The sequence below is a fragment of the Arachis stenosperma genome, chromosome 3 (assembly GCF_014773155.1).
Source record: "Arachis stenosperma cultivar V10309 chromosome 3, arast.V10309.gnm1.PFL2, whole genome shotgun sequence".
Taxonomy (NCBI): Eukaryota; Viridiplantae; Streptophyta; class Magnoliopsida; order Fabales; family Fabaceae; genus Arachis; species Arachis stenosperma.
Genome location: NC_080379.1, coordinates 79203141 through 79222809, shown reverse-complemented (window position 1 = coordinate 79222809; position 19669 = coordinate 79203141). Strand labels below are relative to the sequence as shown.

Below are 19669 nucleotides of genomic sequence, written 5' to 3'. Positions count from 1 at the left end.
GGGGCGGGCTTCCCCGCCTGACACCCCTACTTTACGGGTATTAAACGGGTTCTCACAGGACGGGAAGCGAGCCGCCCCATTTATTACACGGGTACCCGTACCCACCTCCCACAGGAAAAAATTACTCTCCATCGGATATCTGTCCTGCCGGGGAAAATTGCCATCCCTAATCCTTTGTAATAATTTTTCCTTTTAAAAATCTTATTTTAACTAGGGGTGACAACACTGCCTGAACCTACGAAAGTCCACCCCGTCCTACCCGCCTCGGAGCGGGTAATTACTTTCCCCAATACGGGACGGGTTTACTGTCGGACGGGGTCTTGGCCAAAGCGGATCTAGGTTTAGGTAATACCCGCTCCTACCCGCCCCTATTTATATAATATATGTAAAATAATTAGTTATGTATCATATTTAAATTGTTACCTTAAATTTTATGTATGTGAAGATAGTTATATAAATTTTAAAATTTTATTTTATTTGTTGGAATTTAATAATTATAGGAGCGGGTAGGGGTGGGGGAGTACCTGCGGAGGCGGGTTAGGATTCAACTTTTTACTACCAACGAGTAAAAATGGAGCGGGCTCTATTCGGATTATTGTAGAATGGGGCGGGGTCAGGGACAGCAAAAATCTATCCCATTGCCACCCGTAATTTTCACAGGAGTAATTTTATTTTATCCTATTTTTTTCAACAGCAAAAAATTTTAAAAATGGTTCTTTATATATCAATGAATCAAATGAAGATCTTTCATGAATTTTAAGAAATCGTTAATCATTTCATTTTAAATTCAAAAATTTGTAAAAATACAAATTTTTTTAAATTTGAAAGAAACACAATTTGAATTTTTTTTATTCAATTTTGATTTTTTGTATATTTTATTTAAATTTAAATAAAAAACTATTTTTTTATCAACATCTATATTTTAAAATTAATCATTTATAATTTTAAGTGATTAAATTATTATAATTACTTACATAAACTAAGAAATATCATTCAGCAATTGAAAATAGGAAAAACGGTATTGCATAGTTGTTTAATTTTTGCTTCCTCAATTTCGCTAATAGTACACAAAAATAAAAAATGTGATTTTTTATACTATCATTTAAATTGAAAACTAAAATTTTTTAAGGCTTTTTGCAGTGCGAAAAACGACAAAAACATTATAAAAGGCTTACAGTTTATGAAAAAACATAACAAATAAATAAATAAAACCCATTTTGTATACTGTAAAAAACTTGAAAAAATATTAAAATCATTTAGCAAGCTGCAAAATTTTACCCAAACTAATCATCCTTTTAGAAAAAAAAAAGCATGAAAAACAATTATGAAAACAAGACCTTTCCGCCACTTTACAAATACTTCGAGCCATAGTTATCAGAAAATCAATCCGGTTAAGCTGATGGATCACTGAATAAATAATTCAACCAATAAATCACTAATCATACCATTTGACCTGGAATAATTAAATAAATATAGTATAATATTATTAAATAATAATTAAAGTATAATTAAAACAAAACACACACACTACACACACACTACACATACACACACGCACATTAGCTTGGTTCGAGATTCATTCGCTGCAGCTTGCGTATTTAAAGTTTCAAGCTTTTCTTTAGTATCTTACAAGTTACACATCGACTAATCTAACAGTTTGACCGCCCGAGCCGCACCGGTCTTAGTCGAACCGTCCAATTTGCAGCGCTTTTGGCTGATGCGAGAACATATATATCTATGATTCACCTATATGCGCCATTTTGAGGCATTTTATGTCTCTGGTTTTCAAATAGAAACTTTTCAGCCGTAGAATACTATCATAATCATTTTTTTTTCCAAACTCCGTCAACGAAACAGACCTCATGTTACATACTATACGCTAGTCCCAGCAAACGTCAATGCGAATGACGGGAAATAACAGGTATCAAGCAACATGTAATCCCTACTTAAAAGCAAAATGTTGCAGACAGCACTAGAGAGAAAAAGAATGAACAAACATATATCATCTAAACTAGGTTCAGTGCAACCTAGTCAACTCCTCCACTCTTTTGCACAACTCTTCTACAGAAACACCCACTGCCTGAGAAACTTCATCCATCTTATTCCGGTTGAGATCAAGAAACGATTCAATTAAATCCCCATCCAAAAAATTCCTGGCTTCCACAGTTTTCTTGTCATTGCTAAATGACCTCCATTGCTCATGACTGAGCCCTCCAACACCCTTTATTACCTTCCTCAAGCTTGACTGAAGCTTCTCCAAGAACACATACTGATCATGAGGGAGGGAAGCTATCACCCCGATCACGCCATTGATGGTGCCAAATATCACAGTGGGAATTTGGCCCACCTCAGAATCAGGCAACCGCATAACAAGGGAACCGTGGCGAAACCGATTGATAAATTCTCCAAGGTGATACTCACCAACTACTTCAAGACGACCTCGTTCCTCATCGGTGGCACCTTCACTATTTTTCCGGACAGTAAAGAGGTTGAAACTATTTTCAGCACCAAGGTATATGTCATCATCAAGGATTTCAACAGCAGACATCCAATTTGCATTATAATCACGTGCTCTTTCCTCAATAGCACCTTCTTCATGCTGGTAATAAACAACGTAATACTCAGACGGAAAATCATGTGCTATTATAAATTCAAACCACAGAAAAACAACTATTTATGTTTTTCATCAAATTAGAAGGAACACAAGTAGAACAATACAGATGAGTATCGAGGATGTATCTAATGTGAGCAGTGGTTTATTGTAAATGAGCTTGCGACCATTTATGGATGCTTTAAGTTAATAAAAACTATATGATTCCTTAAAACAGTGAATTCAGGTTTTATCCTTGACCACCAATGTAAAGTCCAATAACCCAAATTTACTTCTTTAGTCCTCTTACACACAATTAACCATTCCTCTCATTTGATCCTTTCCCTATATTTTCTATTATATTTTTCTATATATATCGAGAGGAGTGATTTATTAAAAGTGAAAAAAGCCAATATTGCCCATCCACGGATGGTCAAGATTTTAAGTTAGCAAAGATCACATGGTCATGCCAAAAGTCACATTCATGTCAAATTTAATGATCAACATTTATATTGTTAAAACTGAAGATAAAGGTAGTTGAAGCTTCAAAATAATTTTCAGCACTTACCTTATATATTAACAAGGAAATTGACTTCATTAAGTCACCAACTACAATGAAATCTCCTCTAGTTTGAACATATAGAGCTAAGATGTGTCCATGATGTCCACACTCCGACTGTAATTCATGGGTACCATCATCCCGGAGCACCCACTTGTAAAGCTGAATTTTTTGATTAATAGCAGCAAGCAGTTTACCGTTAAATGCATTCAGGCAGTAAACAGCTCCTTTTGTCTCCTTCTCAGCAATAAGCTGGAGCTTTCCATCCTCAACAGCAAAAACAAGAATCCTTCCCTACATTTGTTTTTGAAATAAAGAGAAATAAATGTAACATCAGAAAATCTTTTGCGCAGGATAATGCTGAAAAGAATATATATTAGACAATCGTCAACTTACCTTGCTCGGTTCATTTTCCTCTGGCAATACATATGCAGTTCCAACACAGTAATATACATTACTATCATCTGAGAAGGAGCAGCTAATTATGAAGCAACCATATTCGTAAGTATCAAGCGGATAAGTTGATATGAACTCAAAAGTCTGGTCATCAAGCAAGCGCACAAAGTGTGTCTCAGGCTCTTCTGCACTTGGGTTGTATTTCAAACTACAAATAGCAAATGTCCTGGACTGCTCCTGATGGCAGATACGCCTTGCATGCTCTCCCAGTGGGATAGAGCGAATGTGAAGTTTCTGTATGTCGTCAATGGTACCGATCGTAAGTTCTCCCTCTTTGGCAATGGCAAGACTGTTCAACAAATGGACACCACTTCAGTAAAAACACTACCAAGGATCTTTGCATCAAAATTACAAGACCCATAGAACAAAGAAATATAACCAATTTTTAAATGTCAAATTACCAGAGCCGCCTCACATACCTGTCTGGAAAAGCAGCAGAATTAAACGGGCACATGTGGCTCACTTCCTTCAGATTCACGTTACTATAGAGTAACTTTTTGTTACTACTATAAATCACAGTTGGTCTATCAGATGCAGCAAATACATGAGTGGTATTCTTGGACGAGAAAGTTCGTAGCGTAATGGGCTGTGTCCCAAGAGATACCTTCTTCCTATCTGTTAACTCACCAGTACTTGTGTTTAACAGAAAGTTTAAGAGATGGCCATCACCAAGGGCACATAGCAAGTAAGATATCTGTAGAATATAAATTTCAGACCACAATCACATGAAAAGAAATGTTAGGAAATATAAAAGAAAAAGTAAACACTGATGAAAGGTTGATAGAAAGCGTAGCAATATGTCATATTAGTAGGCAACATGAAAAAGTGTCGTGGAGAATTGTAAACAAATATTATCATTTGTTGCCTAATTATCATCCATGACAGGGCAGAAGTAGAAATTCTGAAATTGCAAACTAAGTATAGAAACATGAGGAGCATTCCAGGTCTAGCATATCAACCCACAACTGCTAGTGGGAATACCAAAATTACAACTCCAAAAAATTGAACTGCGCAAGTCCAAAGTATTTCCAAGCATAGAAGTAGAGAAAACTAAAAAGCAAGAAATATATATATATATTGACAGGTCGAGAAAAAAGCAAGAGAAAAATCACAACAGATCAAAACGAAAGCCTATATGACAGGTCAAGAAAAGCCTACCCCTTCAAAAGCACAAAGAAGAACAGATCGGGGTATGATTTCTCCACCTAAAGGCTCTTTTGTAATGAGATTCAGGTCAGGGAGAGAAAATATTCTAACACTAATGTCAGTCCACATTCCTACTGCTGCTAGATTACTGTGATTGGGGTTTTCTCCTATTGGGTTTATGTCCAGGCACGAGATCTCATATTCCAGTTGGGCATGCTTTATTTCCTGCAGTATTCCATCTCCAATTTCCAGATATACTAAATGTCCACCTCCTGTGGCCAATAAAACCTGTATCAACACACGAGTTGTAAGCATACTGCAGTATTCTTATTTGATAAACAGGAGTAAGTGTGTAATAATCACCAACTTTTTTACAACGAACATAATCTTATTCATCTGTATTCTCACAATAATATCTGAATATTGAAATGCACGTTAAGACCATTTCTATGTTTCTGAGGAAACTCAGAAGAACAAAATTTAAAGGAATGGACAACTAGGGACGCAATGAAATCCTCCAAAACAGAAAACACGAGAAAGGAGGAGCAGAAAAGGCAAGAATGAACCATAGCAGTCACAAGTTATAGCACCAAAAAGGTGGGCGGAAATCACCACCAAGAATCCAAACAACAAAAGTTTATCAGACTACCTCTTAAATGTTCCTTTGGTAGTCTTTCTACTTGTATTCTATGATTAACCCAAAGAAAACACCTATTATCATTACATTCAACTTAAGTGATCCCTAGTCAGTCCTCAAACTACATTTCATTTTTCCTAAAGATTCCGAAGATACTCATGATTGAAATCAAGTGAATGAAGTCGTCCTACATGTGTGACTTTCAACATCGAGACAGAAAACTAGAGGAGCATTTTTTGTGATTCATCCCATGGGGAATATAACAGATGCATCCCCTTAATTTGTTGATCTGATTTTCAGAAATTATAAATAAGCGAAGTTGAACTTATTCATCTGCTGTAATAAATGCTTAATCACATAATTTTACATCATGATGAAAAATAAGGATCAAACCTGGGTAGCATTTGCAGTTGCAACGTTAATTGAATAGCCTGATGGTGCATGCCATTCGTTTCTCAGTTCTCTAGTTGTGGAACTGACCAACCGAACCGAGCTTGAAGTAACCTACAACAAGGCAGTTACGATTACCAAAACAAGATAGAAAACTAACAAGAATGAAACGGAATAGCAGAGTATTTTGATGCATCAATATCAAGGACGTCATTCAGCAATCGCAAACAAGCAAACAAGACCTCTGCAGTCTCCACAGTTCTGCTAGTTTAAACTGAGCACGGAGAAGAAATTGAACAGTTCTCCAGATAATATAAGTTTGGACATCAAGAAGATTAAGCCGCCACTACTTGACCAAAATAAAAGAAAAGAACGAAGAAATTTTTCAAAGCAAGTGATATTACCAAACAATTGTCACAGGAGTCATAAACTTAAAAGTGCAATTAATAGGATAGATTAAAAGAATACAAAAAAAATGACAACCCAAGAGTAAATTTGATCAAGCAATGCAAATGACAAAACAACTCCAAAACATTGAAAGTCTTCTTTAATATGACATCCATTTTGATTAATCTTTTTTTTTTTTTGGTCAAATTAATTTTAACCAAACAAAGGTGTCAATTCAAAAGGAAGAAAAGAAAAGCACCATGGCAAAAAATAGGTATAACCTACTTGTACAAGTTGATTGTGAACTGCATCATGGCAAGATAATGACTGTACTTGAGAACAGAATCCCTCGATCTCAGTTTCCTCCAACTCATCCTCAAGATTCATTGCTAAGATCCTTGTTTCACTTATAAAACTCACAACCAAAAAAGTGTCGAAAAGATCATCTGTTGAAGATCTTAGAGACCACATCCCTTTGATACCTTGAAGTTCTACTGATGCCTACATATAAATACATCCAAGAATTAGTATTTTTCAGTTACTTGGATATATAGATTCTTTGCTTTTGCACAAATACAGGTTTGTCTTTATTAGAGTATTAGACATTTTCTGTCATGGTAATTGGGGTCGTGCAGAGCTGGGAAAGAGCTGACCTGTTCATTAATCCCTATTCCATTACGAACAACACGGAGAGAACCATCCTTGTAAGCTCCAGAACAAGTCACAACCTGACCTTGACCTTGTCTTTCAAGGTCTACCACACAGAAGTCAACGATCGGCCCCAAATTGACATACCTCTCCAAAACTTCTACATATGAACCTTTTGCATCAGGCTGTTGATTCAGCTTTATAAGCTGTATTTCAACCATCACAAATTCTTAACTGTTAATGTCCAATATTTATGAATGAAGTAAAACTAACAGCACAAATATGAAACCATTCACTTCAAAATCCTTGAAAGAGGCATGACATCAGATATGAAAATGAAGTTCTCTCCCCACCCTATTGAACATGAAAAATCACAACACTATAAAGTACATTTAGTGCATACTGTTTATTCAATGTACATAAGAAGACCAGAAGCAACTCACAAATCACCAGTTACCACTATTTAGCTATTCTTTTTTTTATTTTCCCAATAGAACACATGAATGAGTCCTCTTATTTCTAAACGAAAAAAAAAATTCAAAGATTAACACCAATTCAATCAATCAGAACAGGCATGAACGGGTCCTCCTATAATTCATTATGAGGAATATGAGCCCATGCTCTCCAAACTACATTCAAGTAAGCAATTGCAAATCATGATTCAACCCAACCTAAGATAAACCTTTCATACACAATTTCCATGTTATCCAAGTTGAGTTTCAAAACTGATACTTGGTGAGTACAAGTTTAGGATACAACTGAATTCCATAGGATTCTGAAATTAAACACAATTTAAAACAAGTATCCATTTTATTACCACACCTGCGAATCTCCATAACTTGAACCAATATACACAAATGCATTATCAAGATATGATATGGTAGATGCAATAGAAGTCTCTCCAAGAGGCTCAATTTTTAGCCCTGTGACCCTGCAAAACAAATATACAATACATAGTATAAGATTCAAAAACAGATCACTGACTGATCATTTTTCCTTCATGGAAAGAATCTGTCTTAACCAAAATATCCTATGCGCAAGGACGTGAGAACACTATCAAGGAAAACTGAAGCATATGAATAAATGATCACGTACTTCTCTTTCTCATGGGTTATTACAAGTAAACTAAGCAACCCAGTATGGTCACCAAGTAAATATCTAGAACCATCAGGATCAACCCGTCCATAGGCTTTAGTGATAGACTGCAACACAACCATAAAGCAAATTAACAATGGAACAACTTGGATCATTTGGATACAATCGATGTGACATCCAAAATTCACAGTAGAAGATTCAAAAGGGAGTATCAAATGCTATATCAAAACATACAGGTCTGATTGGGATAGCCTTAAAAGCATTAGCACTGCAGTACACTATGGTTTCTTCTCCAATAATAAGTACACCACAAAGAGGCGGGGGAACTGGTATCAATAAATCAGCCCCATTATCAAGGTTGTTCTGGGACCATGGACCCTCAACAAAATCTTTATCCTTCAGAGAAACCTCATATGTTTTAGCATGACGAGCATCTTTGTTATCCTGTCATATGTAGCAGAAACATTTCAGTACATAAGTTACATAATATGCCAGACACGCAGCCAAAGGCTGAACCTGCAATAGTGCAACTATGATATGCATATAACTTGCACCCTCTAAAACTCATTCTGTCTAAACTCTGTGATAATTCTAATAGAATTATGACCACTGCTGGTAATAGAAAGCAGTGACTATATATATATATATATATATAAAGAGAGAGAGAGAGAGAGAGAAGAGAAGAGGGATTTGGAATCTGCAAAATTCTGTTATTGAAAACTGATTCTCTATGAGCTCTCTCCTTGCTTATATTGAAGTGCAAGGGCAGCTGGTGAGGGACGATAAACATCAGCAGTAGAATAGGGATTCTAGTTCATGAGAGAGTTACAACCTAGTCTAGCTGGCAGTCCTAGCTAATTCAATTAGTTACTCTCTTAATATGGTTGAGGAGAATTCTCTAACTTATTCTAGCTCACTCCATTATATCCTCTGAAACTAGGCTCCCCAGTTTCCTGCATATCTGTCACAACCAGCTTTGATCTTAGATCCACAAATTTAGCTTTTAACACGGCTTTAGTTAGCAAGTCAGCAGGTTGCTGATCAGTGGGAATATCAGCTACTAACAGCCTTCCTTCCATCGCTCTTTCTCCTAAAAAGAAAAAGTTCAACTCCATGTGTTTTAATCTGTTGTGAAGAACCAAATTGTGAGCCAACATGATAGTGCTGAGATTGTCACAGATCACTGATTCACGGGTCTGCATATGGGCACCGCTATCTCAGTCATAAGGGATTCCAACCAAATAAGCTCAGCTGTAAGGTCTACCATGCTGCGGTATTCAGCCTCTGTGCTAGACCTTGTAACTGGTTTGTTTCCGGGGCCGCCGAGAAATAATGTTTGGTCCAAGAAAGACACAAGCACTAGAAGTTGATCTTCTGCCATCTATAACAATATCCTCTTAAGCTCAGTTCTTTCGTTAGGGATGGCCTGATGATTCCATACTGCCGAGTGCCCACCAAGTACCTTAAAAACCTCTTTACAGCCTTTCAATGACTCTCCTGAGTTTCTGCCACAAATTGGCATGCATTATTTACAGTAAAGGCAATTCCAGGTCTTGTTACAGTGGCAGACCGTAGCTCCAACCAGACCTGTATTCAGAAGGATTAGGTAAACTAGCGCTGCCTGATTTTGTGAGCTTCAAACCCAGAATAATAGGAGTAGCAATAGGCTCAGCGTTATCCATATTGAAGTGTTTCCAAGACATCGCGAATATGTTTTTATTCAGAAAGGATAAGGAACTATCAGATAGGTTTTGGACCTCAATTCCTAGAAAGTAATTAAGATCTCTCGAGGAAAAAGCCGTTGTCCAACTAAGAAAGAAGCTCCCAAATGAGTGAAGGAGAGGATCCAATAACTATGATGTCATCAACATAAACTAAAATGTACAACGACAAGCTTGCCCTGTTTCTTCACAAACAAACGTCACACCGGGAATTGTTGAATCCTAGAGAACGAAGGGCAGCCGTTAGAATCTCAAACCAAGCTCTTGGAGCTTGCTTGACGCCATAGAGAGACTTGTGGAGTTTGCACACTTGCCCCGTGGCACAAGAAAAACCTTTTGGATAAGTCACGTACACCTCTTTGTGAGTACCCCAGTTAGGAATACATTGCTCACATCAAGCGGCTACGGGTGAGAATGTTTCAGATAGTCAAAGCTGACTCTTCAAAGGAAGCCTTTTGCAACAAAGCGCACTTTGAATTTCTGAATGCTGCGATCAGGATTCTACTTACCCCGAAATGCCCACTTATACCCAATCTGCTGCCAATTTGGAGGAAATTGACCAATGACCAGGTTTAGTTGCAATTAAGGGTTTGGAACGCGTCTGTCATGGCGGCAAATCACTGCTGAGGCCAAAGCTTCTTCGACTGTTGTTGGCTCTAATGATGCAACAAACATTGTGTTTGGAATTTGTGGGTGAAAGATTTTACTGTGGTTTAAAGGCCTAAGTTTGTGACTGAATTTATGTTTTATTAGGCTGAGGTGGTGACATAATGGCTGGTATAATGGTTGGTTTAATAGGCTGGATATGTGGGGGTTGTGTGACAGTGTTGGTTGGAACAGGTGTTGGAAGGATACCTCTAGTCATGGCTCGGTCAGAGTGTAGGAGAGGGTATAGAGGGACTAGATGAGGGTGCATAGATCTGGATGTCGTTGGGGTAGAAGAGGGGGATGAAAGCAGTAGAGGAAGTGGTAGGTAGAGTAGCTGATGTAGAGATTAGGTTGCTGTGATAGGTGGTGGCATAGCTAAGGTTGAAGAATCTGGGGTGTGAGATGGAGTGGTTGGTGTGTGAAGTTGAGTGTTTGATGTTTGAGGTTGAAATGTTTGAGCAATATATATTCGGGGAGAACCCTGTGAAGAAATGGGTGCAACATTGGATGATGATGCATGAGATGGATGGAAAGATGCATTGGAATGAGTGGGATGCAACTTAGTGACAGGATATATGCATGATGCATTGGATGATCGAGTATGTGATGAAGAGTCCTTGTAGGGAAAAGCATTTTTATGAAATATAACATCTTTGGAGATGAATAAGTGGCCATTAGTGTCCAAACATCAATAACCTCTGTGTTCGGAGCTGTACCCCAGGAAGAGACATTAAGAAGTGTGAAAATCAAAATTATGCTTGTTATAGGGTCTTACAAAAGAAAAACATGCACACCCAAAAACTTTGAATTGCTTATAATCTGGCTTTTTGTGAAACAATTTTTCAGAAGGGGAAGGGGCTGCAGATTTTCAGGAGGGATTCTATTAATGGTGTAGGTGCCAGTTGACACTGCCTCATCCCAAAAACAAGGCTTGCGCAAGTAAGGTGAGTGCGGCAGATCAGCCTGTCATCAATGTCTTTTTGTTAGAGATACTGTGAAAAACTTCTGAATTCCCACACCAATCAGATTGGATGGCTTTTATTTTTGTACCAAGCTGAAGTTCAAAAGAGTCTTTGAATTTTAAGAAAGCTGGAAATGCTTCAGATTTTAGTTTTAAGAAATATACCCAAGTGAATCTTGAATGTGCATCAATGAAAGCTACATAATATCTATAGCCACTGTTAAACAGCAGTAAGTAGTAATAGTAGGGGAGGAGAGGAGCTTTACCAAGACAACAAGCAGAACAAGATTCAGAGAGAAGTTTACTCATGTACGGAATCTTAAGAGTTTGAGAATTTTCAAAACAACATTAAGAGAGGCATGGCCCAACCTATGGGGCAAAGACTTAAGTTATCTGTTCCTCATGAACACTGGTAAACTGCTCTCTTATGTGCAGCATTTACATTGTTCTTATTTTGCATAAAGTGCTGGAAATTGGGGAGAAGATGTTGCAGCTTAAAATGTGGAATGCGAGACAGTCCAAAGGACATTGAGTGATTTACAGTTCTGCCAGCTCGGAAAGGAAATTGAGTGATTTACAGGAATACTCCCATAGGAATCAAGAATCCTTCTACTTCCATTTCTATCCATATTAAGAGAAAATGCAAAGGAAAAAAGCAATATCAAAAGTTTTCATAATTTTGATCCCCCTTGAATTCATTGTTAAACAATGTAATAAATGAAAGAAAGCAGCACAGCACAGCAAGCAGCAACTCATTCAATGCATTTATAACCTAATAACTTCTAATGAGAAGAACATAGCAGAATTGAAACCTGGTAAAGAACCACAATTGTTGGCTTTGAACAACCATAAAGGAATTTGATATCCAAAACTTGGAGCTCCTCAAGCCTGAAAATATATACATCATGATTTCAGCAAACTAAAATTTATGTGAAAATGAAATATAAAAGAAAATAATGGAAAACTGATTAAGATTATGTGAAAATTTAACTTGAACAGAGGTTAATCATGTTTTAAATGGTCATTAATAACTGTTTTATGCAGTAAATAACCACATCAGTGGTAACTGTGAAATGTCTTAAATTGTAAAATATAGACCAGGAATACCATCTTTATCTTTAAAAAAAATTATAATGAAGGCGAGTTATACAGAAGAGGATAAGTTATCCTCGGATAGATATAAAAGAGAAATCTAAGATCTAAAAGGATCACTTTGAATATCAAGAAGTAGTACACCATCAGATAAACCATTAGCAGAGCAAAAAAGGAGTATTAATTAGGTAATACTATCCCAAACAAAAAAATAGCAGAAAATGGATCGTCAGAAATCCTAGAAATAGAAAACACCAAAGCACTGCAAAAACCAAGGATTGCCACAGAACATTTGCTACTTTGTACAATCCCAAACCTCTTGAAGTAGTGCCTACTAAGTAAAAAACTGATGTAAGACCATGGGACAAGCTCAACAATTGATCCAAAGAAACCATGGGCCAATGCAAAACAAGATCGGCACCAATTTGAAATCTAAGATGCAAAATCATACACATATTAACATGGAGAGCAATTGGGAATCACAGGATGAAAGGCGGAAAAAGAAATGCTTCAGGATTCTTGGGAAGCATGTTTCATAAGAAAAGAGGACAGGAAACAAAATATTATGATTGTTGCAGATAATAGGATTCCAGAAAAAAGAAAGAGGATTCAAAACCATATTCCAAGACAATTGATGGAAGGAGAGTTATAAGGGGAGAGTTACAAGGACCTGGGTAGTATGAGATACCCAAATTCACACCTAGTATGAACCATTTGGTGTTGTATGAAGGGGCAGTTCTCCTCCCCTTGTAACAATTAGCTTTTCTGTGGCTTTACTTTGTTGCATATCAGAGGGAAACTGAGAAAAGCTGATCAACTTCAAATCTGCAGCTAGACTTGCGGGGTTTGGAAGTAGTAAAGATCCAACTACATTGTGAAGTATACGCCACTATTTGGACTATTTGGTTGGAGTATAATGTATGCACCTTCATTGACATTTTCTAACAAGCTTGTTTTACGGGATAGGATTAGAAGCCTATCATCTATACGGTGTAAAGCTCATGATATTTATAGGGGACTTTCCCTCTAAAATATGTTGAGCGATTGGTAAGTTATATTTTATAGATAAATCTTTTTCTGCTTTGCTTTTGTATAGGTAAACTCTCATCCCCAATCTTGTATTATCCGTCGCCTCATCTTAATGAAATTTTTTATCCAAAAAATAATCTTCAAATCTAACTAGTTATTATTAGTATAATTCATAGCCTCAATGCAAGACATGACAGTAAATTTAGTCCTATATATATACCACAAAAAGGATCGGATACCTAATATTAAATGCTTCTTTGAGTTGTCCTCTGTTGTCAAAAGGAATAACCTGGTGAACAGAAGAATTAAAATAAAAGTTTAAAATTAATGGTATTGGTCATTTTAATTTACTATTTTTGTACATTATTCAAAAAAGTACATACTTTAAACAATCCATCATATAGGTGGAGTCCAATGAGTCTGCAATCAGGATCAATAATACCAATCTGCAGAATGAGAATAGCTCAACTAATTAACTGCATTCAACACTAAATAACATTAATGTTATCACAAATATCATAACTTCATATGAACACGTCATAAAGATAGAAATGGAACACAATTCGAGCACCTGACCGTTATCTGTAGCACGTCCTATGCGATCGGAAACATCCCCCATTGCTCTGAATAATAATGATATGGAGAATTAAGCAAATAAACAAGATAAATATTACTGATCTAAGGCAGAAGGAAGGTGTCTGATGGGCCACCTCTAGGACACAAATCATAAGTATAGCCTAAAATTTAGTCAAATAACATGAATTTCACATCAACTGCAAAATTTATGGCTCCTATGTTTGAACTTTTTCTGAAAAACAATTGCTTTCTCCAGCATAACCATTACCGGGTAACAAGCTCAGAAGTTTCAGAATCCCATTGAAGAACACAGAATTTGTATCTTTCAGTTGCAATGAACAAGAAATCTTGTGCTTCACCCTGATTGATACAATAACGGAGCCATAAACATATATATTTCATCCAAGAATAACACAAAAATGCAAATTAACTCAAGAAGTATTGATGTTTTTGCTCACATGAGAACGGAAGAGTTCTAGTGTTGCAATTCGGCCATAGATAGGAACATCCAACATCGGCTGCACATATAAAAGTTATATTTATCTCATTCTGTTGCACATTCATACAAAAAGCAACACAAAAATTTCCAGAGAGATTAATGTAAACAAAGATTCTATAAGATGTTTAGTGGGGTGCGAGCAATGGTGCCATTACATAAGTGACCAAGTACATCTGCATTGGCATTAACCATAATCTGTATGATGGGCTAGTTGAGATGACTCAGCAATGGACAAAAACTATATTATTGTGTCCTAACCGAACATAATGATACAAATTCAAACAAACACTATGGTATTTAGATTGACTGTTTGCTCTTACAACTTAACCAAAAAAAGAAAAGACATTAAAGAGAAAAACCAGCATGAAGATACTCATTCTCTTATAACAAGGAATTAATTCCAACATAAGTATGACAGCCATCCATTTCAACAACTTCTTAGAAATAGAGCAACAACAATAATTTAGCTTTTGATCATTGATGTACAAACGTGGTACAAGGATAACTAACTTTTAAGTTTAATTTCACAATCTTTTTTTTTAAAGTATGACATGTAACTAGAATTCTAGGCATAATTCAAACCCCCTCAAAAAAAAATCAGGACAAGTAAAATGTTCATTTTCCAAATTCAAAAGGTGAAACAACAGGGCAAAACAGTTAAAATTACAAGAAATGGTGCTCAAACAACTTGATACCTGCAAGCCCTGAGGAGTGAGCAAATGAATCTCAACACGGGTGCATTTCCTGTATTAATAACACAAAATTAATGCTTTATTTTTCACTGAGCATGATTCAATTGAACAAATTCTAATAAAAAACCAACCGAAAAAGATGGAAGAAGAACCGAATAAGGGTTTAATAGTCCTTACGCAATGATGAGATTGAGGTCTTGGGGGCTGGTGAAATTGCCGACACAAGAATGGGTAACATTGGTGGGTTTGTGAGCGGTAACCACGTAGTTCCAAATACTCATCTTCTTCTTCTTCTCGCTAACGGCGGAAACAAACGCAAGCCCAAATGACAGAGATCCTAGTTCAGTTTGTAAAAATTCTATATATTGTTAAGAAGGAAGAAGGGATAGTATAAGACCGATTCATTGTAGATCAAAACCATAGCGGAAATGAAATATAGCTAGGTATGCATACAATTCAGCCAGTGCAGTCTCATGAGCATGACAGATCAAAACATTACCCCCTTCTACTATCTTTTGATAATTCCCATGCATAAATTGTATTTTCGGAAACAAATTTCTTCCAGGAAATCATACATAATAAGATTCCCAGTCCCATCAATCACCCAAAGAATCAACAAACAAAATTTACAGTTCTAAATTGACATCCACTACCTTATACTTACTCTCAGTCACTCACTCAGAAGACAGAACAGAAAATAAAATTCATCTTTTTCTCCCCAACATCGAAGCGGCAGATACTCAGATATAGACTACCTTATACCTTAAGAAGTGATCTAATATTAAGTCCAGTTACAAACTTGTTGGAATCAAAAGAAAGTGAAAGTACATATCAGATTATCGGGAAGTATCTTTAGTAGCTCATAACAAAGCCACAACATCATTGAAACAGATAGATACAAGTCCTAATTGCAAAACAGGACTTTGCAGGAACATCTTAAGCAAGAGTGTGTATGTCCTCTGACAAATGAAAACAAACAACATCTTATAAGCACAAGATGTAAAAAAATCATAACAAAATCAAAGGGAGAATGATATCCAGATCAAGAACCACTATATACCCCTAATTACAAATTCAGATTTCAGCAACACCATATATCTACAAAGACATTGCAATTCTGAATTTCTTTTCTCACGTTTTCCAAGACTGCAACACATGCTCGATTTCCTTTTTCTAATAATAATAATCAATTGGTCTTAATGCTATAAGGTTACCTTGGAAGAATTACATCTCATTCTCAGGTACCAAATCCAAAAACAAATAGCAAAGCTAATATTATATTTTAATATCAATCATCATCGATAAGATTGAGCATGACAACCTTACATAAAAATTAAAAAGCTTACTTAATTTGATCAACAATGGGATCATCAATTTTATCAGCAATGTGATTAACGATCAGCAACGGCATCACCAAATAGAAAGAAGAATTTCACTTATAACAGAAGCCACATTAGCACTTAATTAACAATAACACATCGATCAACAATAAAAATTGGAACAAAAGTAGCCAAAGAAAAAAACAGTAGTGGCGGGAAAGCGGAGCACACCGGCGGAGTGGATGAGGAAGCCAAGCAGAGAGGCGAAGAGGAGGCAGAGAGCGGCGCAGAAGAAGCACAAGCAGAAGAGAAAGGAGGTCGCGGCGGAGAAGAAGCACAAGCAGAGAGAGGACGCCGCGGCGGAGCAGAGACACTATCAGAGAGAGTAGTAGACGAAGGCGGCTGAACAGCACCACAAGGTCACAGACGACAGAGGAGCCACGCAGTATTCAGAGAGGAGAGGCGACGGCGGCGTGCTAGGACGCGACTAACGAAGAGGGAGACACCGGAAAGAACAGAAGCAGGGAAATGAGGGGTGACTGGTGGTGATTCTTGCTAGGGTTTCATTTTGTTATTTTGTGAAGTTTCAGGTTTTTTTTTTTTCCTCCTAGATTCCTATAAAATCGCGAATGGTAATGCCGGGTAAATTAGGAAATAGGAACCAGGAACAGCAGTAGATTTTTATCATTTTAAATTTTAATAATTTATTTAAAATATAATAATAAAATAAAGAGTTAAAATTTATTTAATTCATACAAATACAATCTTTTTTATTTATAAAAAAAATAAAATATATAAAATAACATAATGTTGTTTTCTTTTCGTAATTTTTATTTAGGTTTTGGTAAATAAATATCAAAATCAATCTCTATTATTATGTGTATATTTGAGTGTTATCAAGTTGTGAAAAAAAGTTTCTTTTATATGATTGACAAATTTTTAACGTGACAGTAAAAGTATTGAAAAAATTAATCAAAAAAGAAAATATCTTAACATAATAAATAAATTATATTAATGTATTAAATATAATCAATAAATAAAAAATAATTTTTCAAAAGATATATAAACATCAAATTATTTAATTCAGTCAATTCACTCATTTACTTAAATAAGTATTGTGATTTTAACTCTTATTTTAGCGACGTGATAAAAATATATTCTATTTTTAATAACGACAAAATTTTCTCAAAATATTTTAAAATGTAGTAAAAGTAACTAAAAAATGTTATTATTTTATAAATGATAAATGACTTTTGTATTCAATAAATCTTTTATGTATTTAGTTCAAAATTTGTATGAATATTTTGATAATTATTTAAGAAATACATATAAAAAATAGACCAAATTTTGTTCTTTAGAATTTTTTTCAGTTCTTAAAAGAATCTTTTGTTATTGACAAAAAAAATACAAAAAAATCTACTTCATTTAAAAATAATAAAAAATTTAGGAAAAATAGACAAAAGTATACCCGAATTTTCACACGGTAGATAGATGTACTCTTGAATTTTTTAACGAGTCATTTTCACACATGAATATAAAACTTCGTTGTCAATTCTACTCTTCCGTGACCTGAGTAAATTTTCCAGCGATGGTGGAGGCCAGGTGGCACGATATTGTATGATGCAGCCAATTTGAGGTGACATTGTGGAAAATAGAAATATTCATTATAAAATTTGTTAAAATAAATATAAGAAAATGGAATAATGAAATAACTCCTCTTCCTTCTCTAATCTCTTCGAACCATATGAACCCAGGAAATGATAACAACAATTTTTAAACTCCAATCAGAAATCTGCAGGTCTAGATGAGAACACCAAAGTCAAAAAAACTCCTTTGCCCAAAGCAACTAATTTTGAGTTGCAACCATTCTTCTAGTTCTACTTGCTGATTTTCTTCCACTGCTTCCGATCAAGCTTGTTCAGATACTCCCATGCTCCAGTATTGATCCGTTGTAGTCTCAACATTGCAGCATCAAATTCTTGAGTTGTGGTCACTCCCACACTGCCTCTTTGAGTTGTTTGTCCTTCCATCTCTTTGTGAAATTATTCCAAATATGCATATCACAGAAGCGATGATGAACTCCAGGCATAACTTGTTGCATAGCCAGAATTAGACCATGTTCAATTAATATGTGTAAATGCATACCTTTTGTTAGTCACTAATAAAGTTTCAACCATGAACCTTGTAGTTGTCCAAGTCATTGTGTAAATGCTCCAAGAGTTATCTCTAGTTTCTGAATCCACCACGGCATAAGCAATTGGAAAAATCTGGTTGTTGGCATATTGACCTATTGCAGTGAGTAGAAATCCTCCATAGAAACCCTTTAAGAATGTGCCATCAAGGTCAATGAAAGGTCTACACCCTGTGTTAGGGTTCATATGGTTCAAAGAAATTAGAGAAGGAAGAAGATGAACAATGATTTCATTATTCTCTTTTCTTGTATTTATTTCAACAAATTTCATAATGAATATTTCTATTTTTCACAGTGTCACTTCAAATTGGTCACATCATACAATACCATCCCACTTGACCTCCACCACCGCCGGAAAATTTACTCAGGCCACGGAAAGGTAGAATTGACAACGGAATTTTATATTCATGTGTACAAATGACTCATTAAAAAATTCAAAAATACATCTATCCACCGTGTAAAAACCCAGATGTACTTTATCTATTTTTCCAAAAATTTAAAAGAAACACGGATAAGGTGGGCAGAAAATTAAGATTGCATATTTTGTTCTATAAACAAAGTTTATATAATTTATAACTAAAATTGTCCAAAAAATTCTAAACTAAAAAAAAAAGCTTTGTTCTTGATATGTCAATTTTTTTAATTTTAGAAAATAAAAAAATTAAATACATAAGAAGAGATTAAAATTCTATCACAATTTCAAATACCTTAGGGAATAATGTTAGTGTTGCAAGTGTGAGGAGTGTTGAAGTTAGTCCCACATCAAAGAAAGCATGGAAGAGTGAGGAGTTTATAAGATGAGAGACCCATTAACTTAACACCTTAAGGTTTTGAGTTGGATGTGGTGTCTTCTCATCCTATGTTCTCTCACTTGATTCCTCCCCGATTGTCGAGAGCTCTCCACGGTTGGCCCAACAAAGTGGTATCAGAGCCGATGGTTTAATCGGTCTGGTTTAAGGAGTATTCAAGGTGAAGCATCGAAAGTCTTCTCGGCAAAGGTGGTCCGGACGGCGTGTCCCGCGGTGTTTTGCGG

The 19669-nt window shown here is 35.8% G+C and overlaps 1 protein-coding gene across 2 annotated transcripts; it reads right to left on the bottom strand.

Moving 5' to 3' along the window:
* Positions 1 to 1797: 1797 nt before the first annotated feature.
* LOC130970557 (DNA damage-binding protein 1a) lies at positions 1798 to 17019 on the bottom strand. Of its 2 annotated transcripts, none has more exons than XM_057896672.1 (20): positions 16677 to 17019; positions 15304 to 15484; positions 15130 to 15178; positions 14394 to 14453; positions 14204 to 14295; positions 13931 to 13982; positions 13743 to 13805; positions 13599 to 13648; positions 12051 to 12126; positions 8143 to 8352; positions 7909 to 8015; positions 7636 to 7744; positions 6819 to 7019; positions 6451 to 6666; positions 5782 to 5892; positions 4764 to 5039; positions 4025 to 4299; positions 3546 to 3894; positions 3159 to 3443; positions 1798 to 2599 (listed from the first exon to the last, which is right to left on the bottom strand). In XM_057896672.1, exons 2-20 carry the CDS (start codon positions 15405 to 15407, stop codon positions 2018 to 2020), a joined length of 3267 nt encoding a protein of 1088 aa, XP_057752655.1. In that variant the 5' UTR covers positions 15408 to 15484; positions 16677 to 17019; the 3' UTR covers positions 1798 to 2017. The 2 variants fall into 2 exon arrangements, with proteins under 2 accessions (XP_057752655.1, XP_057752654.1); XM_057896671.1 differs by having other exon boundaries at positions 15304 to 15463.
* Positions 17020 to 19669: the final 2650 nt, after the last annotated feature.

What these genes read in the sequence shown, in the direction of transcription:
- LOC130970557 (XM_057896672.1), bottom strand. Translation starts at nt 15,407, where the DNA reads ATGAGTATTTGGAACTACGTGGTTACCGCTCACAAACCCACCAATGTT. An exon ending in ATAACCCATGAGAAAGAGAA is followed by an intron (nt 7,745 to 7,908) that starts GTACGTGATCAT and finishes TTTGTTTTGCAG; the next exon opens with GGTCACAGGGCTAAAAATTG. An exon ending in CAAGTTATGGAGATTCGCAG is followed by an intron (nt 7,020 to 7,635) that starts GTGTGGTAATAA and finishes GTTGAAATACAG; the next exon opens with CTTATAAAGCTGAATCAACA.